This window comes from Myotis myotis, unplaced genomic scaffold (assembly GCF_014108235.1).
Source record: "Myotis myotis isolate mMyoMyo1 unplaced genomic scaffold, mMyoMyo1.p scaffold_m19_p_9, whole genome shotgun sequence".
In the NCBI taxonomy this organism is placed as follows: Eukaryota; Metazoa; Chordata; class Mammalia; order Chiroptera; family Vespertilionidae; genus Myotis; species Myotis myotis.
This window is the reverse complement of record NW_023416401.1, coordinates 52,164,155-52,191,255: the sequence shown is the minus strand read 5'-3', so window position 1 is coordinate 52,191,255 and position 27,101 is coordinate 52,164,155. Positions and strand designations below refer to the sequence as shown.

Below are 27,101 nucleotides of genomic sequence, written 5' to 3'. Positions count from 1 at the left end.
GCTTCGCCCCGAGGACTGGGGCAGCTTTTCTCTGTGAGGGCCGAGGTCTCCTGTGGCTTGGTGTGGACGCTGTTGGGTGCTGTGGGGTGCTCCATGTGTGACTGGGGAGCGAAGGGCGGGTCCTACTGGCATGAGCTGCTATTGGCTCTTGCCACACTTACAGCTCTTCATAGCACTTACCAGTTTGTAATTGCATGTTTATGTGATTTATTTTGTCTGGAAGCATCCTTGTCCATTTTGCCAAAAATCCCCAGGAGGGTGGGGATTATGGCCTTTTCGCTCCCCATGGTGTCTGTAGTGCATAGCACAGCGCGCAGCTTTCAGCAAGCATTTGATAAATATTCGCGAAAGGAAAGGGAGATGTGTAAAGATGGATGACTTCAGGATGCTAAAGGCACCCTCTAGAGTGGGAAAAATCCCTTAGAAGTAATCTCCCCTTTGATGGCTTTATAACTGCCTCCTGTATGGCCCCGCTGGTGAAAATTCCCTTCCTCTGATCCCCACATCGGGCACTTCACTTACCAACTCATGGGGCTTCCTCCCCTCAACTCTATCTATTTTAACCTTTTTTTAGGCAGTCATTTTTTCTCCTCCAAAGGAAACCTAATGAGAAACCAACTAAAAATGGAGTTGCTTGGGGTGCAGCGGGTGTAGGGAGAGGTGGAACCCTCACAGGCCCTCCATACATGAGCACCTTAGGCACCTCCAGTGATCCCCTGAGGGTCCCTGGTTTGAAGACCCCTCCTGCAGGACCAGAGGATCCCAGCTGGGGGATATGGGCCTTTGAGACTCAGAATTTAGTGGAACCTAGGCCTTCAGACCTGGACTCAGGCTCAAATGTTGGGACCACACTGGTACCCCAGGAGGTAGCCTATCCAGAATGCAGGTTCCAGCTCTGGAGAGAACTCCCTCTCTCCATCCCTTGTATTCATCTTGTAGAGAGAGAACACATTGCACAGGACTGTATCAGGACAAAACACAGTACAACCACATAAGAAAAATAACTTTGTTATTAAGCATATACAATCTTATCAAAGTACTTCATAGTATCACATCCATAACTATTTGCATACTAGCTCAGCTGTTGTGTGAACCTCTTATAAATAATGAACAAAATAGCTGCTGAAGAATAGGACTAGTCCCTGGGCAGTAAAGAAAGTCCCCACATGGATGACACCCCCCACCCCCAGGGCACTTGTTTTGGGGAAATAACAAAGAACACCAAGGTCCCTGGGGGATGTGGAAGGCTCTTCTTCCTATGGGTTCCCTAAAACACTAATGGTATTTATTGAAGGAGCATGTGAAGCCCAAGATTTTTAACAATTATGTCATGGTTGCATGTGTTTTTTTCTCAAATGGAAAATCATTTTTTTTATTTGTTATGAGACATACATGCTGACAGTGCCAAGGAAAATCCATCAACTTCCCTGAATTCATCATTAATAACTTTAGATGGCTCTATTCTACTAGTTGTTTGGCCCAGATTCCTGCAAATATACGTCTTTTTCAAGAAGGCTATCTGAGAGATGTTAAGTTTGCACAATGAGGCTGCTTCTCTCTGTGACAGGCTGGAGTGGGGGGACAGAGGGAGGGGGAGTAACACCCAAAGTACAATGAGGGGTTTGCTGTCACCCCAAGGACACATCTGGCACAGAGACTATCTTCCCCAGCATGTCTGGAAATGGGGCTCATGAGGCCAAAGCAGGTACGAACCCTGGAGAGGGAGCATGACCAGAACCAGGGTGCCCTCCACCTAGTATGTGGTGGGGTGATACTCCCACCGATGCCCACGTGCATTTATCATTTACCTGTTTAACTGTGGACACACCTGTCTGCCTTTATACAATAGAAATGACTTCAGTTGGTCAATTCATTTTGTGGCAGGTGTTGGAATTAACAGGGAAGAAGAGAGAAGACAGCATTCCCTCTGTACCCCCATGCCCTTTGGCATAGTGAAGCTTATCATTTCTTTCTCTGGAACTGGGAAGGGAGGGAGATATTCCCAAACTAAAATGTTCGCCTTCCCTGCACTATTTCCAATAGCAGATTTTTATTCCCATTGCTGTCCCAAAACAGAAGCAATCTATTTAGGTCCTATTCACAAGTCCTAGTTATCAGGGTGCAAAACATGGAAGTCGACATTTCTGCTGGCGGGTTGAAGAGGTTACAAAGACCCTTTCTCCCTTGAACCATGAAGTAGTTTAGCAAAACTGTAGCAAATTTTATCCCCAAAGCAGCTTTTCCACTGGTTTTGAGCAGCTGGCCTGTTTAGATTAGCGAAGCTTTGGTTTTCTATCCATAACTGAAAGATACATTAGAAATAACAGTGCCTCATTATGTCTTATCTTTGAAAAATACAATTTGGGCATCCAGAGTGCATATTTAGTCCTGTGGTCCTAGTCCAACTTTTGAAAATCCGAGGATGAATAATTATTTTATAAATTGACCTGATCCAGCAGACTGAGATGATAAAATAGAGGTTATTGTGTGTTTTGCTGGAGAATATTATCTAGAATAGTCTCATGAATCCAAGATATTACTATCATCAGTTCATGCTTTTAATATATTTATCCTAGCTTCTGCATGTCCAACATGCAGTTTGCTTGCATTTTATGAGCATTTAACAATAAAGAAGATTATAGTTCTAAACACAGTTCACTGTTAAAAGAAAAGGTAATAAAATTCCTCATTAAAAACAAATCAAAGACAGACCTAATAATTTCTCATAGAGCTTGTGCACAATTTTCTTTAGCATTCATCCACCCACACCCTTTAAATACTGTACTCCACAAGCAGGCGAACATTACATATATTCCAGATGCGAAGCAACGGCTGCTCAGTTCATTGCCTCATAAACCCGTGCTGGCGAGGATGGAGAGGGAAGGGAAGTGCTAGGAGAGGAGCGTTGGGAATGTGTGGCTTTCAGCTGTGACATTCTGGTGGACAGTCCTTAGGAATTTTGCACAATGAAGAAGCACGGACGTGTTTGTGAAAAACTCGGCTGTTGGCTGACTGACTGGAGTCCCGAGTTTCTAATGATGGGAGGGAAGGCTGCTGTCCCTGGAGATTCGCAAACAGAAGCCTTGCCCATCAACCTGAAGCATGTGGAACGGTGGCGTGCAAACACCAACAGTGGTTCTCTTGAAACAAGTTTCCCAGGAAGAGAGTTAAATGATGGGAAAAGAAAATTGAACATGAATCTCCCAGAAATATGGGGGGAAATCATATAGGATGGGAAATGGAAACCCGAACACAAGCAAACAGGAGCTGTGGCAGGATAACTGGTGAGGTTCACTATAAGGGTGAAGGGCTCCTGACCAGGTGGATGAAAAGCCAGTCCGTGTGTCAAATGAGAACTTGTACTTCAAGAAACCTGCACGGTGCCCTCAAAGCTAAGCGGTTCCCCAACGATACAAGGGAGAAGCCACTTCTGCTGGTCCTTGGGAGCACGTCCTCTCGCGCCTGCCTCTGTGGATCCAGAGAAAGCCTGCTCCAGAGCCTGCTTCCTCTGGGGCCCAGAGGTATACAAGCAAACACTGACGGAATGGGAGGTGGGAATACACCCCTTTCCCAAGGCCTTCCGCATTAGCTGGGAATGAGAAGGCCTGCAACATCTGGAACTTGAACTAAATTATGGACAATTAAGAAAAAAAGGGACTAGTGGGAAGGAAATTTCTGCCACACTGTTTCCCCCCCCCCCGCCCCCCTCCACATCTAGAACTTTCAATAGTGTATAATTCTCTATGCTGGCAAGGTTGGCTGGCCCCAGATGAAGACTTTTAGTCCCCGAGGAAAGCTAATTGTCTGTGGTTAGTGGGGCCCCTGCCCAAGATTCCCCTTCTCCCTAGCCAACAACCTGAGCCAGCTACCTCCTTCTAGCCCTGAGTCCCATTGTGCATCAACCCAATCAATCATTAGGCTGAATCATAGCCTAACGGCACCTCTGTTTTTTTAATGGGCACCCAGTCAGAGCCTGGGAATTTCTGCAACTCTCTCTAAGGGTCATCCACCTTTGTTCAACCAATAATCTGTGATTTACTGAACAGACCCACTCATTTGATCAAACAGCTCTAAAATGTCCTGGCAAAACAGGGACCCATTATCCTAATGTGAATCAGGGCGCTTTATTTACTTCTCTTTTTTGAAAAGAGGACTTAGTCCTACATCTAGGTAACTTCCTTTTCTGAGGAGGATACTTATAGACAAGCATGGCATGAACATTTAATAGTTGTATTTGAATTTAGAATGTAGCAACCTATATAGCAGTAAATATTATGATTAATTTTCTCCATCTTCCCTAACTGTTCTTTCTTCAGTCTCTCCTATCTTTAATTGAATTTGGGAAGTGAGGTTGGACAAGAGGCTAGAATATTGAATATCTATTAGATCAACAAGGACAAAGAATTATCTACCAAAGTAAATATACACTGTTGTCTTGCCCTTTTCATTGAAGAGCCTTATTTGATACTGAGGAGTAATAGTCTCCTTTGGACACATGTCTAATTTTTTAAATAAAGTAACCTAACATTTCTTGGAGCTCACCTTGCCACTTTTCCCTTTTATTCTGTCAAATTTAAGATACTGTGAGAATATTTAACTTAGAAACCCAGAAGTTCCAAAAAAATATAAATAAATAAAAGAGCAGTTCCAATGTCAACTGCTCTCAGAGGGAGGTATATAAACCAATCATTTACTCCCTCATATAACCAGTACCACTAGGAGGGGCCTATGAAAATAGTATTTGGGAGAAAAAAAGTAGAGAGAAGGCAGGAAAAGAGCAAAGATCATTACAATGTATCTTGTCTAGGTCTCCCGTGGTGGGTGTTGTTTTCTTGTCTTCTCTTCAGATGATTTAACTGCAGGTGTGAAACCTTCTCTTCCTCTGGCATGAAGATGCTGGCACGTGCTAAGGAGAAAAGTCCCTGGGGGTCCCCACATCTCTTGTCTCAGTCCCCTTCGAGTAGTCATCTCCAGAGCCCAAGTCCATGGTCTCCGGATGGCTGGCAAATTCCTGAGGTAAAAACTCCTCTGCCGAAGAGTGGGAAGAGTGAATCTGGTGCCGGAATACCTTCTCCTGCAGTTCAGCGATGTCGTTTCGGATGTCAGCCAGGATCAGCAGCAGGAAGTCGAAAGAACCAGGCGGCCCCTGTGCAAGAGAGGAATCAAAGCCAGAACCACAGACTCAGCCCCTTGCAAAGTGAAGGTTTGCAGGGCTCCATAGTTTGCTATTCCTGCTGTGTGCTGGCAACTACTGGGTCAATAATTCTGTGTCCCAAATGGAGAAGACATACGGACTATTAGCATAGCCTGAGGGATTCTTCAAATTACCTTCTGATTCCCTTACCACTTGTATAGCCTCTCTTCTCTCCCAATTCTAGGCTATATCAAATCTGGCAGAATGAAAGAATAGGAGAATAACCTGTCCCATGTGATTTTCCAAAGAAACTTGGATGATACTATAGAGGCAGAGTAGGGGTTAAGAGATTGGGGCTCTGTTGGGTTTGGATCTCAGCTCTGCCACTTACTAGCTGGTCTCGGGCAGTTACTTAATTTCTTTGGGTTTCCATCTCCCCATCCATAAAAAGGAGATAACAGACTCAACTTCATTGGGTTTCATAGGCTTCCAAGTGCGTCTATAAATGAGTTAATAAATGTAAAGGGCTGAGACCATAGTAAATGCTAAAAAAATGTTATCTTTTAAAACAAAATTATTAGTGTTTATAAGGATGCCTGACTGTAACTACAACCTAAAGGAAGCGGAGAGAACCTCCGTGCTGTGCTAGAAACAGCAGCTCACACTTGCAAATACTTAAGATGTGTAGTATTTTGACATCATTGGATGCTGGCAGACGGGTGCCAGATCAGATTCCACTTGGCATTGCACAGGTGAGGGAATGGATGCCCAGGGATGCTAAGTGACATGACCATGATCAGAGAGCTACTAGATGGAAGAGCTGAGATGGAATCCAGACCTCCTACCTCTAACGCTAAAGGTCTTTGACTTTTTTCAGAAATGACACTGACCTCTTCAAAAGCAATGGAGTTACTTGAATTTTCTGTGCTTTGGATAAGAGATTGGATACTACTGATTTTCATTTTTTTAATATATTTTTTATTGATTAAGATATTACATATGTGTCCTTATCCCCACGTTACCCCCTACCCCCCCGCACCCCCTCCCCCCGCTCATGCCCTCACCCCCCCCCCCCCGTGTTGTCCGTGTCAATTGGTTAGGCCTATATGCTTGCATATAAGTCCTTTGGTTGATCTTTCCCCCTTACCCCCACCCTCCCCTACCTTCCCTCCAAGGCCCGACAGTCCAATCAATGCCTCTCTGTCTCTGGATCAGTCCTTGTTCATCAGTTTATGTTGTTCATTATATTCCACAAATGAGTGAGATCATGTGGTATTTATCCGCGCTCCAGTTCCATCCATGCTGTGGCAAATGGTGAGAGTTCCTTTTTCTTCTTCCTCTTCTTAAAGAATACTTTCAGCATTTCATATAATGCTGGTTTGGTGGTGATGAACTCCTTTAGCTTTTTCTTATCTGTGAAGCTCTTTATCTGACCTTCAATTCTGAATGATAGCTTTGCTGGATAAAGTAATCTTGGTTGTAGGTTCTTGCTATTCATCACTTTGAATATTTCTTGCCACTCCCTTCTGGCCTGCAAAGTTTCTGTTGAGAAATCAGCTGACAGTCGTATGGGTACTCCCTTGTAGGTAACTGACTGTCTTTCTCTTGCTGCTTTTAAGATTCTCTCTTTGTCTTTTGCTCTTGGCATTTTAATTATGATGTGTCTTGGTGTGGTCCTCTTTGCGTTCCTTTTGTTTGGGGTTCTCTGCACTTCCTGGACTTGTAAGTCTATTTCTTTCACCAGGTGAGGGAAGTTTTCTGTAATTATTTCTTCAAATAGGTTTTCAATATCTTGCCCTCTCTCTTCTTCTGGTACCCCTATAATTCTGATGTTGGTCCGCTTGAAGTTGTCCCAGAGGCTCCTTACACTATCTTCATATTTTTGGAATCTTTTTTCTTTTTCAGTTGGGTATTTTTTGTTTCTTTGTAGTTCAAATCTTTGACTTGATTCTTGGGATCCTCTTGTCTGCTGTTGGATCTCTGTATATTATTCTTTATTTCAGTCAGTGTATGCTTAATTTCTAGTTGGTCTTTTTTCATATCCTCCAGGGTCTCACTAAATTTATCGGCGGTTTCCATAAAATTCTTGAAAAACCTTATAAATGTGGCCTTGAACTCTATATCCAGTCATTTGCTTTCCTCCATTTCTGTCATTTGTGACCTGTTTCTTTGTCTCCGTATTTTTTATGCTTCCCTGTGTTGGTAGAGTGGTTTTGTGTGCTAGGTGTCCTGGAGGGCCCAGTGGCTCAGCCTCCCCCGTTACCTGAGGTGGACACTCTTGGTGCACCCCCTTGTGGACTTTGTGCACAGTCTTGTTGTAGTTATGCCTTGATTGTTGTAGGATCACTGGGAGGAATTGACCTCCAGGCCAATTGGCAGTGAGAATCAGCTGTGTCTTCTGTGCTGGGAGAACTTCTGTGCTGAAGACACCCTTCTGGGGCAAGACTTGCTTCAGTGGGGCTTTGGTGCTCACTGAGTCTGTGCCCTGAGAGTGTCCCTTATGGATCTGAGGAGTTGTAATCTGGGTGGTCCCCCTCTGACAACTGGGTACACTGGCTCTTGGATCTAAGGAGGTGCTAATTTAGCCTCTGCCTGAGGTTACCCAGCAGGAGCTATGAAGAGAACTGCAGATTCCCCTTCCTTTTTTGGAGTTTGGAGGTGCCCTGATGAGGCCCAGCTGTGAAGCAATGCAAGCTGCTGTGGGGCCTTGGGCCTTCTCTTGGAAGTTCTGGGTCTGTCTGGCCCAGCTGCAATTTGTTGGGTAATTTTCAGGTTGCAAAGGGCCAGGGCATTCATATGCAAAAGCCTCTGCTGCAGCCTGGGTGGGGCGGGATCTCAGGGAATCAAAGGGTGGAGCAAGCAGCTATGGCTGGTCCTCAGCCCTGCTCTAAGGGGCCGTGCGTCTCAGTGTCCCCGATAATTGTTGCAAGCACCTCTGAGGGAAAGCCGCCCTCAAGTTCAGAGTTCTGCCTGCTGCCAGACAGTCCAGTTTCTCCCCATATGAGTCCTGGGTCCCCAGAGACTTCCCGGAACCGGAGTTCAGAGCAGTCGGGAGCTTGTGACTCCCTCCGGATTCAAAAAGACAACCGCGTCCTCAGGTGCCCCTTTCCGTGCGCGAGCCTCCGTACCTCTGAACTTTACTTCCGCAGCTCCTCTGAGTCTGTGTGCTTTTCTCTTTCCTTCTAGTTGTAGAATTTCCCCTCAGCCAGCCTTCCTGTAGTTCTGGATGATGTCTGTTTTGTCTTTTCGTTGAATTTTTGAAGTTGTTGTGGGAGGCAGCAATTTCCCCGAGTTTACCTATGCCACCATCTTAGTTTCTCCCTGATTTTCATTTTTAATCTCCCAGATACTATGCATTTATCCAGCTAGTTTCTTCTCAGTGGTCCCAACCCCCCTGCATGCCTCTGTACTCTCTTGAGGGGATGGTCACCTGACCTGCTAAGGCTATAGTGGTGGCTAAATTCTGAAGTGTTCAGAGTTAGGACTTAGCCCTTTGATTTCTCTTCTAGTCTCCTTCAGATGTTTTATGACATACTTGAAAACAGACTCATGGCATACTGAGGTTTTGAATCTTAAGATATTCCAAATAAAGATTAGCCATGATAAAAAGAAAAAGAAATAGAAAACAAAATTTCAAAATAAATTCCAAGCAGCTGCTAAAGGCCTCCATGATTTCCCTCCTAACCACCTCGTTCTGTTTGGGCGGACAGAGTGACCGCTAGAGGAAGCCAGCTTTTGCTATTAAGACCAACTTACAGACTTCTCAGAGGGGCATTCCCGAGAACATTTGGGGAAGCGAGGCAGATGGTGCTACTTACCGGAGACCCTCTGGGTCCAGGAGCTCCTCTCTCCCCCTAAAAGCAGAGAAAGGTCAGGGTTAGCTTCTTGGACCATGTGGAGGCTACCACTACAGTCTCTATATAGACACCCGCCATGACCATTTCCCTGCCCAAAACAACAACAATTTTCCATCGGAAACAAATGTAAGCTTAAGCTGGACTCATGGGACCACTTATTTGAACAGACTGCTTGGGTCAAGTGTCTCTCATTCATATTTTCCCCGAGGACATATTTTAAAACCAGATCTGACAAGAGGAATGCTTGCATTCCCAGGCAGGGTGTGGGATAAGTTAGGAGCTTTCTGAAGGAACTCACACTGACTTTATGAGGCAAGTAGCAGGCAGTTCTCAAAGTGAAACCACCCCCACTTGTACAGAAGGGACCTTGTGCTGTTGACTTACACACATCACACACAAAATAGCCCTAGAGAAGAACACTGGTTAAAGAGAAAAGCATGTGTTACTCTGACAACACGGGCTTGTTTAAAATTCATAGGAGAGGGTCGGGGGAAGCGGCCCTAATATATGGTGATAGGAGAAGATTTGACTTTGGGTGGTGGGCACACAGTGCAACATACAAATCTTGTAACATAGAAACCCACACCATAAAACCTATAGGTTCAGGTTGACCAATGTCACCCCAATCAATTTAATAAATATTTTAAAAATTCATAGGAGTAATCTCTCTTAGGAGTGGTTTTGGTGGTTGTTTTGTTATTATGGTTATTTCCTATTTTAAGGAAATTGCTTTTTAGATTTTCTTCCCAGCTTTGGGGGGGGAAAGTGTATCTGTGTCTCAATTTTGTCATGCAAAATAGGGACAGTAAACAGTGCTTGAGCTTTATTGAACTTGGGAAACCTTTGGCTGTTAAGGACCATTCATGAGACTTACCTTAGAGCCATCTCTTCCTGGTGCACCTGGTGGGCCCTACAAGACAAAGGGATCTTGTTTAACAGAAGGAAAAAGCAAGGAACAAGAACATGATTTCCTCAACAAAAGTAAGTGGATCTCTGAGAAAATACTGACCACAGGGCCCCTGCGGCCTTGCTTAATGTGGGACAGATCAGGAGATGGTCCCATGGGTCCCATTGAGCCCCGTGGGCCTGGCTGTCCAGGAGGGCCCGGCATACCCGGGAAGCCTGGGCTGCCCTTTGGTCCTGGTGAGCCTGCAATCAAAGAACAGCTCATTAGCTTCGCATCCTGCGAGGAAGGCCAGGGCGCTGGCTCACAAGTCTGTGAGCCCTTGTAGCCATTTCTCTGAGCACTCTGTCCTTTGCCTTTTGACACCTCCTCTGGGATGTCCCACTGGCATTTTAAATTTAACCCAGTCTAAATGGACTTCCGCCTCTCCCTCTCTTGTCATGAACCACCAGTCACCTGTCCACTCAAGCCAGAATCTTGAGAGTCTTCCTATAGATTTCCTTGTTTCCACAACCCCCTCATCCAATCTGTGACCAGTTCTTCTACATTTTACCTCTTTCACATCTCTTAGAACTGCTGGTTCCTCTGAATCCCATCAATCATAGCAGGGTGGCGGTTACCACACCTGGAGAGTGGTCAAGAGTACAGGGTTCAGCATCTGAGAGACCTAGGGAATAGTGGACACCAGGCTGGCCCTGAGTCCACAGAGCTGGGCAATGAGCCCATAGGAGTTCACTACACCAATCTATTTTTATATAGATCAATGTCAAAAAACAGTTTTCGTTTTGTTTCTCTGTAATTTAAAATGATCTCTAAGACATTTAAGAAAAAGACAATGACCTTTTTCTCCCCAAATACTGTTGGTTATGAGGGTTTCTCGGGCTTGAGGACCAACTTCCCAAGGCCCTCTGGTCACACAGGTGTGGGTGCTCCCTGGACTCCTGCTTCTGCTCTCATCCATGGAAGCTAGAGAACTCTGTCCAGCCCCCACTAAACGTGAGCCCTTGGCTGGTGACTCTTGCCCTTCGATGCTCTTGTCCACACTCACCAGGAGGGCCCTGACCCCCAGGCAGGCCAGGAGGCCCTGGAAGGTAGGCGTTCGAGGCCAGCACCTTGTCACCAGTGTTGTACTTGCCCAGGTCAGCAGCACTGTTGGGGAGCAGGGCGATCTGCAGAGAGAGGAGAAACCTCAGTCAGAAAGTGATGGCTCTACTGCCAGGAGATTCTTTGCACTATTGATAATTTCCCTTTATCTGAGCCAGTTAGAGCTCAGAGGGGATATAGAGATCCTCCTTCTAAACCCGGAGTTTGTGTTTTATCAGCATAAGTGCAATTTCTGAGCTGCTGACAAACAGGTGAAGTGACTGACGATAGGTGTAATAAATACCATTGATGTGGGGGAGGATGCTTGTTCAAGAAACCAGGTCACCAGGTCCATCCCAGGGCATTACCCACAGCACACCGCCATTATTAGAGCCCGGATGTTCTGCCAGGCATGCGTGGGAGACTTTTAGGGAGAGTCAGTCCTCACCCTTGGTGACAAGGGTATCCAAACGGCTGCTTTCCAAGGTGCATGGAACCCAGACAAAGCAGAGGCTATAATTTTTAAATGTGAAAAATAAAGCTGCCACAGAAAATCATCACCAGCTTATGGAAGTGTACAGAGAGGATGTTCCCTATTGATAGAATATAGGCAAAATATTAGATAAAAATGGAATCGCCTATGTTGGCCCCAGGGCCATGTGTATGGATGATCATTTCATAAAAAAGTCCCAATTGTCATAGTTTATCCTTCACAGCTCCACCATGTGCCCCTAGCCTGGGGGCCTATTAGTCACTTAGTCCATGTCCTGCCTTCGTTGTGTTCTGCTGCCCTTTAGACAGTAAGCTCTGAGGGTGGTGGGCAAATGTTTCAAGCCTAACCCTAGTTGGCACCAACCCCAGGGAATGCTCAACAAGTTTGTGGATTTATTTCCTTCCTGTTTCTAAGCATTCATCCACCTTATCTCTGCCGAGTGCTCCGGTTTTGTGATTGTGTCTAACACGCGGGGCATGTACCTTTTGCTTCAGCTGCAGCACCGTCTGCTTCATCTGGTGAAACTCCTTGCACGAAGCACAGCAGGTTCCGGCTCTCACCGCGTTCTCAGCCTTCTCATCGTGCCCTGAGAGAGGAGATGGGCTCTGGTCCATCTGGGAGGCCGGAGGACATCCAGCCCCACAGACAGCATCATGGAAGGCAGACCTGGGCAGACCGGCTGACAATGGAACGTGCGAGGATTTTATGGTTTTTAGGGGAGCACTGACAGTACGCCCAGGTGGTGGAGGGAGCAAGAGGGACCCTTCTATGTTTTGGGCTCAGCTGTTCCCATTTAGGAATCCCAGCCTCTTTCTCTTTCATGTGGGGAAATGTGAACCCTCACCCTTTTATCAGGACTTTCCGGAAGGCAGGCTGCATCAATGCGACATGATTTATACTCCCTTCCAAAGGCCAATGTTCACACGCTGTAAATTATCCCCAAGCTCAGGCAGTGGGCCTCGGGCGAGTGCAGGGCTCACAAAGCTGGTCCTTATCACCTCTGTCATCCAGCCGATCAAAGGCAGCACAGCCAGACCAGGCGGGGGTCACAGATCAGGGCTGGGCACTGAGCTCCATGGAGATGTGAAGCTGGGACGGGAAATGTGCCAGACACTCTGGACATGCCCACCTGGGGGCAAATGGAACAGGCCCTGAGAAGGCACCCCGCCATCCCCTGGGAAGGATCCCAGTGACATCTTGTAGAGCACTGGGAGCTCCAAGGGCTTTTTGTAAAATCATATTTCACTAAAGAAAGAGTGGGTCAAATGGTGCCATGGCCAAGAATTTACACAGCTCTTATCCTACCGGCACTGAAATGCCTACAGACACCTGTGTGCTGGAGACTAGACACTGGAGGCAACCTTGCTACTGATGAGGAGGTGAACACCACCAAGGGCTGTCCTGAGGCAGCAGCGGTGTGGATCAAGAGTGGGGTGCATCGCCGTAACCGGTCTGGCTCAGTGGATAGAGCGTCGGCCTGCGGACTGAGGAGTCCCAGGTTCGATTCCGGTCAAGGGCATGTACCTTGGTTGCAGGCACATCCCCAGTAGGAGGTGTGCAGGAGGCAGCTGGTCAATGTTTCTCTCTCATTGATGTTTCTAACTCTCTATCTTTCTCCCTTCCTCTCTGTAAAAAATCAATAAAATATATTTTTTAAAAAAAGAGTGGGGTGTATGAATGTTTTCTTGGGGCGGATAGGGCAGTGTGACTCCAGGTAAGTGGAAACCCTCCTCCTAGCTTAGGAGGCCTTTGCTGTGGGGCCAGGTGTGCTGTTTGTGACGGATAATACTGATGCCTGGAATGTAACTCAGGGACAGTAGAGCAACATCTCCCCCAAGTCATTTCCTGTGCCTCTTGGCCCACGTGCTTTTCTTCTTACTATTCTCTTCTGGGAAGGCCTCTTGGCTGCCTCCACTAGTGAATTCTACCAACTAGAAAGACCCAGCGCAAGTGTCCATGAAGCCCACCTCTGTCTACAGAGACCCTTCAGGCCACCGAGGTCAGCGGTGTTGACCACCTGTCCCACTCAAGTGGCGGGTGCTCCAGGCTTCCCAGCAGAGGGGATACTGGTGCAGAGTGGGAGCCACCTAAGATCCGGAGTCGCTTCTTGGTAGCCACATAGTGGATGCTCGAAAAATGTCTGTGAAATAGGATTTAGATGTTGAATTGTCCCCGCCTCCCAGATTCATATGTTGAAACCCTAACGCTCAGGCCATCACGAACAAGGGTTAAAAGCCCGTCTTTTTATTTCTACTTTTATAGAAAGTTGAACTCACCAAGGGGTAGTAATAATTAAGGTAATTTGATATTTTCATAAGAGTAAACCTCTTTACCGGGTTCTAGACTATTTCATTTATATCATGGGGTGTTAGGACTAATGTATCTTTAGTTCAGTCTCCTTTACAGATAAGGTCTCACAGAGTGCCGTGGGCAGCGACTGAGCACCGTGGGGGTGCAGAGAGCCTGCTACAGGGGGTTCTGTTCGGAACACCCGAGAGCCAACTGCCAGGCTGGCTCCACGGCAGTAGTTCCCACGTGTGATCAACAGACCAGTAGCAGCACCAGCACCACAATCACGCAGGGACCTGTTCTCTGAAATCCGAAATCCTGGGAGTGGGCCTAGAGCACGTCTATCAAAGCCCTCCAAGTGACCCACATTCACTGTCCCAGAGAACAGCCCTGCTGAGTGACCTTTGACCTAGAAGTGCTCAGCCTGTTTGCTGTCCCTTTGTGAAATGATCAGAACAGAGATCAAGATGAACTTTGCTCCGAGGTTTTTAAAGTCAAATGCATTAGGAAAATATTGATTACAAACTCTTTTTAAATGGATTCCTCAGGATTCATGGACATAATCTCAGAGCTCTGGAGGTTCCCTATAGAAATTTTTCATTTTATGTTTCTTTAAAATAATCATTAAAAAATTTATGTATTCTAAATTATGTATATGACCGTCTTATAATGAAATTTTGTCACACACACACACACACACAAAAGATAAACTTTGCTCCAGAGTCTTATGAAACTTCCACCAAAAGAGAAACATACTAGTAGTAGCCAGGGGGGTAGGCTCTGGTGGAGTCTGATGATCAGGACTGAATCCTGATGTTGCCGCTTCGTACCTTTTCGGTTGGAAGTCACAGCCTCTGTGAGCATCCATTCTTTGAAACGTGATAAGTGACAATGACACTTAACACCTGGGATTGCTGTGAGGCATCCACAATACCTGTAAGTTCCCAGAACAGTGCCTAGTACATGACAAATGCTCCATAAATGCTGATATGATTGTTAATGCTGGTATCTTTTTAAAAATTATGTTACCTACAAAATTACAGATGTCTTTCCTTTGGAAAGAGCTCTCAGAGGGTTTGAAGATAAATAACTGTGTGTAGATCAGAGCACACCATCTCTTCTGAATTGGGGCTCATCTCTCCTGCAATTTGTCTACAGTACTGTCAAGTGTGTTAGAATAATCCTGTGTGTGCTACATTAATAATTCATATAGAAATCTGGGTAGGAATCTGGGACTTTGTTTTTAATCCTCTCAATGTAGCCACTGAGTGTCTCTGACTGTGACTGTGACCATGTTCAGTGAAGTATCCTATATAATAAAAGCCTAATATGCAAATAGACCAAATAGTGGAACAACCGGAACAACTGAACAACTGATCACTATGACATGCACTGACCAGCAGGGGTGTGTGCGGAACATGGTGGGCATTGGCCACAGCAGGATGGTGGAGCAGAGGCGCCAGACCACGGTGGGGTGCCAGTCGCTGTCACTGGGGCAAGCCTCTGGTGGTTACTGAAAATTCTTTGCTCCCCACACGCTGTGGTCCTGCCTGGCGCTTGCACCGCAGCCAGTGCCAGAGCCGCCGCTCATACCCGCTGCCGATGCCCAGTGCTGGTCCTGATCACTCGGTGCCACCAGGGGGTGTGAGCAGTAGCTGCCGGCCCTGATTGCCCCTGAGGGCTTCTCCACCTCCTTCTGCTTCTGAGGGTGATCAGGGCAGCAGCCGCTGCTTGAACCCACTGACAGTGCTAGCCCCACTTGCACCTGCTGCTGGAGCCAGCCCCAATTGCTCCGCGCCATCAGCGGGTGTGAGCGGGGCCGGCACTGTCAGCGAGTGGGAGTGGTGGCAGCAGGAGTGGGGCTGCCTGCAGACAGGGGACCGGGGCTGCAGTGGGCAGGGGCACAGAGGATGGGTCAAGACCCATTCCTTTGCCTACTGCAGCCTTGCAGCCCACAGTTCCTTTCAAGGTGCACAAATTCATGCACTGGGCCCCTAGTCACAACATATTGCTCCAACCTGCTCAGATAAAGGTGCAATATTATCAATTAGCCACATGAGGGCAGATAGCTCTAATTTTTACTGATAACTGAGCAGGGTATACATACATCCTAAGCACTAGAAATAGAATTCCTTACATACCATATTAGTAATATTTAATAAACTTAGAAGAACTAAAGAATGTTCCCAACACATTTCATATCAGCAGTGTCACAAACGAACAAAGCATGTTTGTTTTTAAAAGTTGATGGTGCAGATTTGTGCCCCGGCAGCAGTTCTCAACCCTAGTGGCACATTGCAACTGCTTGGGGGGCTTTTAAAAGTCCACTAAGTTGTACCCCTCCCATCTGGGAGTCACAGCACGGGACAGTATCAGCATTTTTTCAAGCCCCCCCCAGGTGGAGAACCACTGATCTATGGATTAGTGGAGCTTGAAAGTTATATGAAACACCTGGCCATTCCTGACACTTTGAACTGTACTAAGTGGCACTGGGGGTCACGGTCACTTTATCAGAAAGTAAACAAAAGTTGATAAATAGCTAATTACTATGGAGCCTACTTGCCCTTAATTCTTCTCCTCAAGGGGGCTACACAGACTCCCTGGAGTGACTAAGCTGGCTCCAGCTACATATTTTCAAAGAGAATCAAAGTGACTGAGCGAGCCATTCTTCCCTATTAGCCAGCCGAGATACTGTGCCTGTGTGTGCACAGCGACCTTTGGATTATGAGACACAGTTCCAGGGCCAGCCCCTTCTGCTCTCCGCCCACTCTCTGGATAAAGAGCTGAGGCTGTCCTTGATTTTAAATTCCTCTGACTGTAATATTACAGTCATTGGACAATGCAAAATTAAAAAAAAAACACAGGAGGAGGAAAGGAGGTTTTACATCATGTGTTTATACTTAATAATCATTACCTCCTCATCCAAAAAAAATTGACTGTGATGAAATATTGGACTTATTAATTAGTCCAAAACAGATGAAACCACTTAACTGCCTCTGATGTTCCAGATACAAGGTTTGTCTGGCCCCTAACTTTTCTTGGTACTGAGCTGAATAGCTGGATGTTGATACTTCATCTGTTGAGATATAGTAAGTTCTCTGTTTTGGTAGTGAAGCTGGGCATGTCTTAGAGTCTTGGCACTCGCTTAGATGAAGGACAAAGACGTGACCGCACAGGGACTCCCAGGGCTGGGAGGGCTTGTATTACTTTTACTGAAGCTCTTCACACCACATTGGAAAAAAATATTTGCAAAGGGCAAAAGGGTCTTCAGAGCTCTCCTTATCCAACCCTCTTGTCTACAGAGGAGGAAGCTGAGGCCTGGCGACCGTCCCATGACAGCTGGTTAATCCTAACGCAGCTCCAGCTACGAGCTCTCCTAACTTCTACACCAAGGAACTTTCGGGCGTCACCACTGTCAAAGAAATGCATCCAGGGCACTTGCCTTTTGCTGCCAGAACCACCAAAGCCAGCCCCTCACTTTCTCGGTGGCCCATCATGTGAGTTATGACTTTAACATTCAGGGCAAGCAATGTGCCTGTCCTTTCTCATAATTTTGTGTATGAATTACTCCTCTCAGACTGTGACTCCCTGATTTCCTTGGTTACGGGTGTTGGAATGTTTTTCTTAGTAAAACACTAAAACCCAATGCTAAGCCCTCTGCGCGTGTGTGGTGAATTCAATAGAGACCAGTTACTGAACATGAAATACTGAGAAATTCTTTTATAATGCTGCTGCTGGCGGCGGGGGGAATATGATACAACTGGCAGTGGTGACCTTTCAGGTTTTTAAAAAGTCATTTGAGGCTGCTATGTGTAGAGGAGGAGGAGGGAGAGAATCGGCAGTGAGGAGCTCATTACAATGAAGCGCAGCGGTAGAGCCAGCAGACAGTTCTTTCTGATTAAACAGAAGGGCGCCCCTCCCAGCCCCTGTAAACAGGAACATCCTGTCTCTCGGAATGGCAGAATGGAGGAGTATCGCCCTGTTTTGTTCATCAGATGCTCTGCTGTCTGCAGCGAATGGCTTCCCTCTGGACTTCGTGGCTGCGTCCAAAAACATCCTTCCCTGAAAGTCGACCAGATGACCTACCAAGTTGAGCCCCAGAGCTCAGAGTTTTGATGCTAGTAAGCTAGAATTTTCCAAACTCCAATTTCTAGGACACCACCATCTGGGAGATGTTAGAAGGTGTTTCTTAAGAAACTAATGTTGAGGAAATCAGGTTTAATTAAAATTAACATATTTTTTTTTTGGTAGAAAATGGCCATCTCTCAGAGGTGTGAATACACTTGCATCATGAATCCTTAAGAAGTGGGTGCAATAACACATTCTTCCCCAAGTCTCTGAATACAGAAGCTTCTTAAGGAAGAAAGGCTCAGCAATACCCATATGACCCCAAAGTTGTATAGAACACAACGTGAGGAAATGCTGTAATAAATGGTTGAGGTCACATATACCTTTACATGAAAGTAATACTAGAGAAAGTACCCCAAAAGCTGCAAATACATATTCCTTTTAATTATGACTGCTTAGGTTTTTACTGAATTCTCAGCTGCAGAAGTCAAACGATCATCTCTTAAATAAAATTCTTGATCTCTTGCACTGAAACTTTTTGTGTGTTTGAGAAATTGTTTCTCAGGGACAGAAACAAGAGCGGGGTCTCAGGTCTGACTGGGCACCACCAGCTGCTAATTTCATCTTTAAAAAAAATATTTTTGTATTGATTTCAGAGAAGAAGGGAGAGGGAGAGAGAGAGAGAAACATCAATGATGAGAAAGAATCATTGATCAGCTGCCTCTTGCACACCCCCAACTGGAGATCGAGCCCTCAACCCAGGCTTATACCCTGACTGGGAACTGAACCATGACCTCCTGGTTCATAGGTCAATGCTCCACAGAGCCACACGCCGGTCTGGCACGCTGCTAATTTCAAAGATGCAGTGAGACCTTCCTGTACCCCTGCCCTGTGGCTGGGCCCCTCCTGGGTGCACGCTGCAAAGTACAAGGTGAGTGCTAAGTGCCACCAAGGCCACCTTGCCCTGCTCAGAGCCATCCCTAGTGCAATGGATGAGATTGAAGAGGGATGTGGTTGCAGAACCTAAGAATCATTGCAAGAGGTGGAGGCCACTGAGATCAAAGAACCAGTAAATCCAGTGAATAACATCTCACACTAGTCTCTGCTTCTCTGGTCTCTGCTAGTTAAGACCAAGTCTCTGGGCAGGTCACTTTGTCCCACCAGGTGGGAACTGCTGGTGGGGCGGGGCCAGGTCTTACCAGATCCCTACCATCAAAGGCCACCCTGACACTCGGCAGTAAGCATTGGTTGCTGTTTCTGATGGTTGTGCTCTAGACTGGGTTGCTCAACACTGCCCCTCATGCCCACGTAAATGGGATTTCACCTGAATAGACACGTGAGGCAAAGAGACAATGGAGTTGGCAGGCTGAGTGGCCCACAGCCTTGGGCTGCCTGGCTCAGAGCGCAGCTGGAAATCCAATTCCAGAATGAAAAATGGGAACGCTGCTCTCCTGCTGCTAATTCTTAAGTCGACCCACACATCAATGTATCAGTGACTAAGAGGCTGCCCCTCATTTTTTCAGTGAGATTCTTCCTTTCAATATAGGACATAATCTAAGAGGTAAGTGACACGTCCCACCCCTCCCCCACCTTTTCCACCATGAAACAAAAATGAAGGGATTTTACATTTGAATTCTAAGAAAAGCCACCTGCACATGTTTTTTTCCCAACGGACCCCTGCTTTAAGCACCTCTGGGCACGCGGGTCCCTCGAGCTTCCGGCTTTCAGTAGATTTCACAGGGCCTCTGATTCATTCACATTATCCCAAATTGCCCAATTCTGAGCTGGCTCCAAACAGATATTTTGCCTCTACTTCTAATATATGGTGGCTTCCTCATGACTCAAACTCATAATTGTGCTTTGTAGTTTTTCCCGTGGGAGGCAGCTGGTCCCCAGCTGTTTGCTGTGATGAGCCGATGGCAAATGCCTTCCGCCCCTTTGTGAACCTCAGACTACACCCCAAAATCTCTAACTAGCTCCTGAGTACCCAGACAGTTCTGGCCTTTCATTTCCCTGCATTTCTTGGTACCTGGGACTCGCTCCCTCCCCACCCACAGATGGTCCAGACCTAGGCAGCCTCACCATGCCACCTCCAGCATCCAGGCCCCTTTCCCTCCCCAGGATAACAGAGAGGATCCGAGTCCTGGGTTTTGGAAGATGACAACTTCCTGGCCTTGTGAGCCTTGGATAAGGAGCACAAAGCCTTCTTCTTTTCCTTCCTGCCTCCCCTGCCCCCTCCCTCCCTTTTCCTCCAAACTTAAATAAGGAAGTAACTCAATATGCGAGCTAATCATATCCTTAGGGATCAGACATCTCAGTTCAATCAGCTTCTCAAACGCTGCGAAGAAGGGCCAGCTTTTAAAAATTTCCACTCCACTGTGATGGTATTTGCAAAATACAATTAAAACAAATTGCTAGAAAAATAAAGCATAAAATACCAGCAGAAATCTTTGGATCTAAACAAAATTTCTCTGTCAAATCAGAATAAAAACTTCTAAACATTTTCAACTTCTGTTTCTACCCAGTCCTGAACCAAATCACAAATAGCTTGTCGGCAGGCACAGGGCTGTGGACTATGTACTTTGAGCTGCACTGATGTAGATAGCTTACTTACATGGAAATGTTTCATATTTATATTCAGCCCATTCTCTTTTGAGAGAACGTAGTGTTTCTGGTGTCTTCTTTGCTCATCCTAGTTTGGTCTAAGCATGTAACTAAGCTCTACTGATTTATCCACAAGCACACCACCTCTGCTTGGTGGAGAGCTTCCTCAAACACACACCAGTTCACAACCTCGCTGCTCACGGGCATTGCTCTCACCAGGTCTCGTTGGAAGAGACTTGACCTGATGTCCTACCCTCCTCTTACCCAGTCACACCTACCATTTATATAAATGCCCCTTCCTAGTGCCTGTCCATCCATCCATCCATCCATCCAGCCAGCCAGCCAGCCAGCCAGCCACCCACCCACCATAATTGCCCCACTCACCAGTGTCATTGGGGTATTTGTCTCCCTTGATGCATGTCCTCCCATCGTCCTCCTGGATGTAGCCCTCCCGGCATTCACAGCGGTAGCTGCCCAAGGTGTTGACACAGATGTGTGCACACAGAGTCTCATTGCTGGTGGCACATTCGTCGATATCTAGGTTTGGACCAAAATGCAGACGACACTTAGTTTCCAAGAATTGATTTCCAACACAAGTGACATGTTTATGTCTGCAAAGCACACTTTGTCAGACTCTAACAGAGAAGCCTGGAATAGAGCAGGAAGCTAGAAACCTGAGTGACAGGAGGACATCAGTCCGTGTCACCATGGTTACAACAGATCACTGATGGGATTCCTGGTTGTGGCTCTGCCATTACCAAGTCAGGTGGTTGGTGCAGGCATCGCCAGCCTTCACAGTTGTCACCTGTAACCCATGATAATGAAGACTGCCCTACACACTTCATAAGGCTCCCTAGGTGAGAAAACAAGCTCCCCAATGGCAACACACTTTGAAAAGTGAGCATTATAGAAACAGTTTTCTGCAAAAGTGAGCATTATAGAAATGGTTTTCTGCCAGGACCCAGTGTGCCACGGGTTTTATGTTTTCTTTATGTCTGGCTATCATTCCAAGTAGCATGTGGTGACCCAAGGTCACTTAGGAAGGACTCCTTCCCAGTTAAGAGATGTGATGGTACCTGGGAAAAGCCACTTCTGATCAAAGAAAACAGGCATAATGGGCCTAACAGAGAGAGTTCTCCCCAGGAAATTTCAGCCTCGTCAATGACCCAAACAGACTCCCCGTGAGCTGTGGAAATGAGCCGTGAGACCCTCAAACAAGTAACCAGTAAGAGTCCCCATGAACTGAGCACATCACAGACTTGCTCCCCTGAGTGGGGTAGAAACAAAACCGTTTCCCACCAGGAAGAAGAGAGGGAGCCCAAGTCTGTTTTCTCTCATTCACTGAAGACCTGGGTGGCAGTGAGTGGGAGACTGTGCACATGTGGCAGCTGACTCAGCCCAGTCCTCGCTTCCGGATTCCAACAACTACTCCCCAGACAAGCTGCCATGGACCCGCCTCTGGCAGGCCCTGTGTGTGCCGAGGGGAGTGTGGTCATCTTTTCCCTTGGTGGTACATGCTATGTCCTCTGTAAATGATGTCCCATAGCTGGATCCTCCCCTGCAGTTCCTCAGACTGACCACGCCCTCTGCGTGCCCCTGTCCTACACCTAAGCGTGGAGCTGCCTCTATGTCCAGAGGAGGTTGAGAGATAGAAATGGATGGAACTCAGCAGCAAGCTGGCTTTGCTGACCCCCAAATGAAAAGAACAGGGTACCATACCACAAATATGAGCCCTTGTGCCTGGGACCTTAGGGGTCCAGAGTGGCATCCCATGCTTTCTGTAGGAGGGGCCTTGGGTCCCCACTCCATTCACTTGGTGGCCTCAATCCCATTCCTTGTCAGCATGGGGCACTTCCAAGGTGCCCTGGGGAGAAGACAGGAGACCTAAGATCTAGAACTTCTTTTGAATGGTTCTCTCTAGAGACCCTGCTCATTGCAGCTCCTTTATTTTCCACTTGGGTCATGCGCCAGTCTCCTAGGTTCATCCTCAAGCTGATGCTCAAACTTGACTGTGCATGGGAGTTACTAGAGGCATTTGCATATATGCAGATTTCCAGTCCCACCCTCAGAGTCTGGAGGGGAGGCCACTTTTTTTTTTTTTAAAGAGAGGACCTTAGATGTTTCTGAGAGGTTAGCCAGGACTGACCACACTTTGAAACATGGCTTCAGGGGACAATAAACCTGCCTCAGAAATTCAGAGTGCAGGCTGGGGGTGGGACCACGCCTGTGGCAATGGCAGCGCTGATTTTGCTCAGCTGCAGCCCCTGTGGCTGGCTTCAGATCTCTCTGACTCCCAACCTGTCTGCCACATGGACGCCCTCTTTCCCAGCCTCTCCTCCTACTTCTCTCCTGAGAGAATGCTTACTCTTATTTCTGTTTTTACATTTCTTCCCACTTAATGTTCTGTTTTATATTCTCCTAATTTACATTTGCTAATGGTCCCCTTTTCTTGCTCATATATCTCACTGCCCATGAAGACCTGACTGGCACCAACTCCCTGAAGAATTCCATGGCCATTGTTCATCTCAATAATGGAGGTGAAGGGCAGTGATCCCCTAGGACAGTGGTTCTCAACCTTCCTAATGCTGCGACCCCTTAATACAGTTCCTCACGTTGTGGTGACCCCCAATTTCATTGTTACAAATTGAACATAATGAAAGCATAGTAATTAATCACAAAAACAATATGTAATTATATATGTGATTTCCGATGGTCTTAGGCAACCCCTGTGAAAGGGTCGTTTGACCCCGCAAAGGGGTCGCGACCCACAGGTTGAGAACCACTGCCCTAGGATAATGCCAACACACTGCATCCAACAAATATCAGGAGGGAAGGGCAGGAATCAAAGATCAAAGCGGCCCCTGGGAGCTGGTCCCACTGATGAAGAGCGTCCAAGCAAGCATAGACTCATCTGAAAGAGACACAGTGTGAGCTGAAAAATACGTGCATTGCCAACACACCCAGGCAGTAGGGCTTCTCCCGTTTCCGGTGTCTGTCACGGTCATAGCGGTATCCCGGGTAACAAGTACACAGCACGCGGCCGAAGTTATCTGTGCACTGCTGCTCACAGGGGGCCTCGGCACACACATCATAATCTGAAAGAGGAAAGTGTGAGCTCATGTCAACTGCAGTCACTCTCGAGGTGGAGGGGGGTCACCCGGCTCTGGTCTGGAACAGACTTTCTGGGCTGCTCTCTGCTCTAGGGCAACTGTGACGTGTGACCACCTGTGTTTGGAGGGGCATGCACTCTTCCAGCCATGGGGGCCTCTGAGAAATGTGGTGTCCAGCTCCTCAGTGGTCAGAAGCAAACATCACTTGTGATTTCCCCCTGGGGACGGGGGCGTTCACCACCTCATCCTTTGGTCTTTGACCCTCATCCCAAGAGCAAGGGAGCTCTAGCTGGTCAGGCTCTGCTCTGCAGCATTACCAGGGCCTGCTTTGTTGTTGTTTTTAACCAACTGCTGTAGAGACAGGAAGTTCTTTCTGGTGGAACACTCAAGAACAGCCAGCCTGGTGATGGGCGTTGTCCCTATACTGTGGGGAGCAGGACCAGAAGTCAGGCTGGCTTCTAGGAGTGTGAGGGAGGCTTTGGAATGGAGATGTGTGTGAGTTAGAGTGTGTGGGGGTTGTAGGTCTGCATGCCAGGGGTTGATTCTGCATGCTGAGAAGGGGCTGAATAAGGTTGAATAGCTAGAGATCTCATTCTGGCCCTTAGCCTGTGTGAATTGGGTGGGTGGTCTATTACTTGTGAAGACTTAGAGCACTGGTTCTCAACCTTGGCTGCACAGTAGAATCACCTGGGAATCTTTTTAAAATTCTGATTTCTGGGCCTCATCCTCCAGAAATTCTGTTTCTTTGTTACTAATGTTGTGGACCCACCTCATAACAAAGAAACAGAATTTCCAGAGGATGAGGCCCAGAAATCAGGATTTTAAAAAGATTCCCAGGTGATTCTAATGTGCAGCCAATGTTGAGAACCAGTGGTTAGAGCATCTCCTTCTCTCCATCCTTACAAACTGGTAGTTAATGAGCCTCTGAAGGGACTTGGCACTATGTCAGGTGCTCAGACTGAACATTTACTTGCCGACTAGATCCAGCCTCTCATTAATCACTGAACTATCTTCCCCAGGTGCTGACAGACGAGCTACCCTTGGACAGGGCTTGAGCCTGGCTTCCCTCTGGGACATATGAAGGTGGAATGTTGGGCTACGGTGTGTGTGTGTGTGTGTGTGTGTGTGTGTGTGTGTGTGTGTGTGTGTGTGTATGTGAGAGAGACAAGGCTCATGCCATTTTCATGATGACCTGGAAAGCTGCCCTGGATAAGTGCTTCTCCCTAAGATGAAGATTCCAGGCTGCTCTGCCTATGTGTGTCCCTGGTCAAACATGCTTTCCTTAACTAAGCATCACCTCCAGGCATCAGTGTTCTGACGCTCATGCTCATGGGCGTCCACATGGTTATCAAATGCCTATTCTGTGCAGGCCTAGAGGGTGCCACACTGAGGTGAAGCATGCAGGTTCTGGAGCCAACCTTCCCAACTCTGCCACAATCTCTGTGATCTTGGGTTCTTTAAGCCTCTGTTTCCTTACCTATAAAATAGGGTAACAACAGTACCAACTTCATGGTGCTTTTATGAGATTACATAGGATGATGCGTTAAGCACAATGCCTGACACACAGTGAGAGCTTCACCTGCTCTTCTGCTTTTTAAATTCCTAGTTCTTACACTTGTTTGGGTACCTGGCAGGGACTGAGTTCTCTGGTGCAGTGGTTGCTAACCGGTGGTCCGAGGACCACTGGTGGTCCGTGAGGTCTGAAAGGTTGGTGATCACTGCTCTGGAGTACAGCACCACTCTCCTCCTATAGTTTATACTCAATTAATAATTGTTGAACTAGAACAAATCAGATCATTCTGTCACCTGGCCAATTAAGATAATACAGCACGGAAAGCAAAATATATCTGGTTGGCCAGATAATATTTTTAGCTTTGCACGCCTTTGTTGCAACTATTCAACTCTGCTGTTGTAGGGCAAAAGCATTCAGCACTTAAATTAATGGGTATGACTGTGTCCCAATAAAACTTTATTTGCAAAAACAGGCAGTGGGTCAGATGTGGCCCACAAGCATAGTTTGCTGACTCTTAACTTCCAGAACAACAACTATGAGGCAATAACACTGTTTTAATTACAGCTTCTAGTCTTTATTTAGCCTAAAAAAAAAAAAAAAGATAAGAAATTCTAGTCTCTGTTTACTATCTATGATAGTTAAATTATGTGTCAACTTGGCCAGGCCACACTACCCAGGTATTCGGTTAAACATTCTAGGTGTTTCTGTGGAGATATTTTTCAGATGAGATTAACATTTAAATCAGTAGATTTGAGTAAAACAGATTGCTCTCCACAATGATGGCGAGCCTCATCCAATCACTTAAAGGCCTTAATAGAGAAAAGATGGACCTCCCCTGCTAAAGAGGGAATTCTGTCAGCAGATGGTTTCTGGATTCAAACTCTGACTCTCTCCTGGGTCCCCACTCTGCTGGCCTACTCTGCGGACTTTGGAGTTGCCAGCCTCCACATCTTGTCAGCCAATTCTTTAAAAATTAAAATCTCTTGAGAATCCTAACTAATACACCATCTTTTCTGAGATCCTACATTTATACTTGGCATTTTTGGGTAATAGAAACCGTTATGACTAAAAATATTTTTAGTAAAAGATGAACAAGCCAATACTGACTTATTCTCACAAATTAAAACAAATTAACTTTTGAAAATGTTCTAGCAAAAGCAAGAGAGCAGAGAATTAGTTACGACAGAGCAGCTTTCAGCTCCCGAGACCACTTTTCCCGGAAATACTCAGTTCTAGGTTACATTAATCATAGGTGCTGTGGCCCAACCTTGGGGTGAGGGAGATTAGTTTTGTCCCAGATGTTTGAAACCACAATATCTAACATTTAAAGGAACTATAAGTATGTGGTATCCATATAATGTGTTTTTAATTAGTTGGGGTAAGGTCTTTAGCTGGGATCTTAAAATGATTGGCCTAAACTTAATTTTCTTTCGGTAGCTGCCACATTGAAATATAAAAGACACAGCTGGTAACTGAGAAAAGCTGGCTTATAAAAGAAGGCAATTACTTTAATTTTTGTGGGTTTTTTCCACCAAGCTCTCAGCAATGGAATTGGCTGGCATGAGAAAGTCAGTCTTGCAGAGACCTGAGGCCATATAAACCATCGTAGGTGATGAGATTTCCTAAGAACCTTCCTCAACACAACTTCCTCAGAGGTCCCAGCTATGGATTAATGAACTCTGCCATCCTTCCTCCGAAGAGAGCAGTCAACAGGAGGGATTCATTTATTTCTAACAAATAAAACAATTGCTCTCCATGAGATAACACAACATGCAGTAGCTTGGCTGGGCTCAGGGACCTGCCTTCTGGGGCAACGGTGAAGAAACCCATTTCACATCACTCACTCACCTGTCTGTCCCCAGCTTTGGGCCAACTAATCTCACGCTCTTCAAATGGTTCTTAGCCTTCCCTGTGTCAGTGCTTAATCCTTTGCGGTCTTCTTCCTCCTACTTGTCTAGGTGCTTGGCAGCCTTCCCAGATAACCTAGCTTGAGTCTCCCTCCTCTTAGACACCACCTCTGACCACGCTGGTCCTCTGTGCTACATT

General features: G+C 46.5%; 1 protein-coding gene across 1 annotated transcript in view; it reads right to left on the bottom strand.

The window, feature by feature from the left end:
* Positions 1-992: 992 nt before the first annotated feature.
* CCBE1 (collagen and calcium binding EGF domains 1) overlaps positions 993-27,101 on the bottom strand; it is a 178,875-nt gene continuing 152,766 nt past the window's right edge. The window contains exons 4-11 of the mRNA XM_036322985.1: positions 23,393-23,527; positions 20,817-20,969; positions 11,954-12,057; positions 10,944-11,064; positions 10,001-10,140; positions 9,866-9,901; positions 8,953-8,988; positions 993-5,146 (exon numbers count right to left, since the gene is read on the bottom strand). Of these exons, the coding sequence (XP_036178878.1) occupies positions 4,907-5,146; positions 8,953-8,988; positions 9,866-9,901; positions 10,001-10,140; positions 10,944-11,064; positions 11,954-12,057; positions 20,817-20,969; positions 23,393-23,527 (965 nt within the window). The 3' untranslated portion in view covers positions 993-4,906. The remainder of the gene's footprint in view (positions 5,147-8,952; positions 8,989-9,865; positions 9,902-10,000; positions 10,141-10,943; positions 11,065-11,953; positions 12,058-20,816; positions 20,970-23,392; positions 23,528-27,101) is intronic.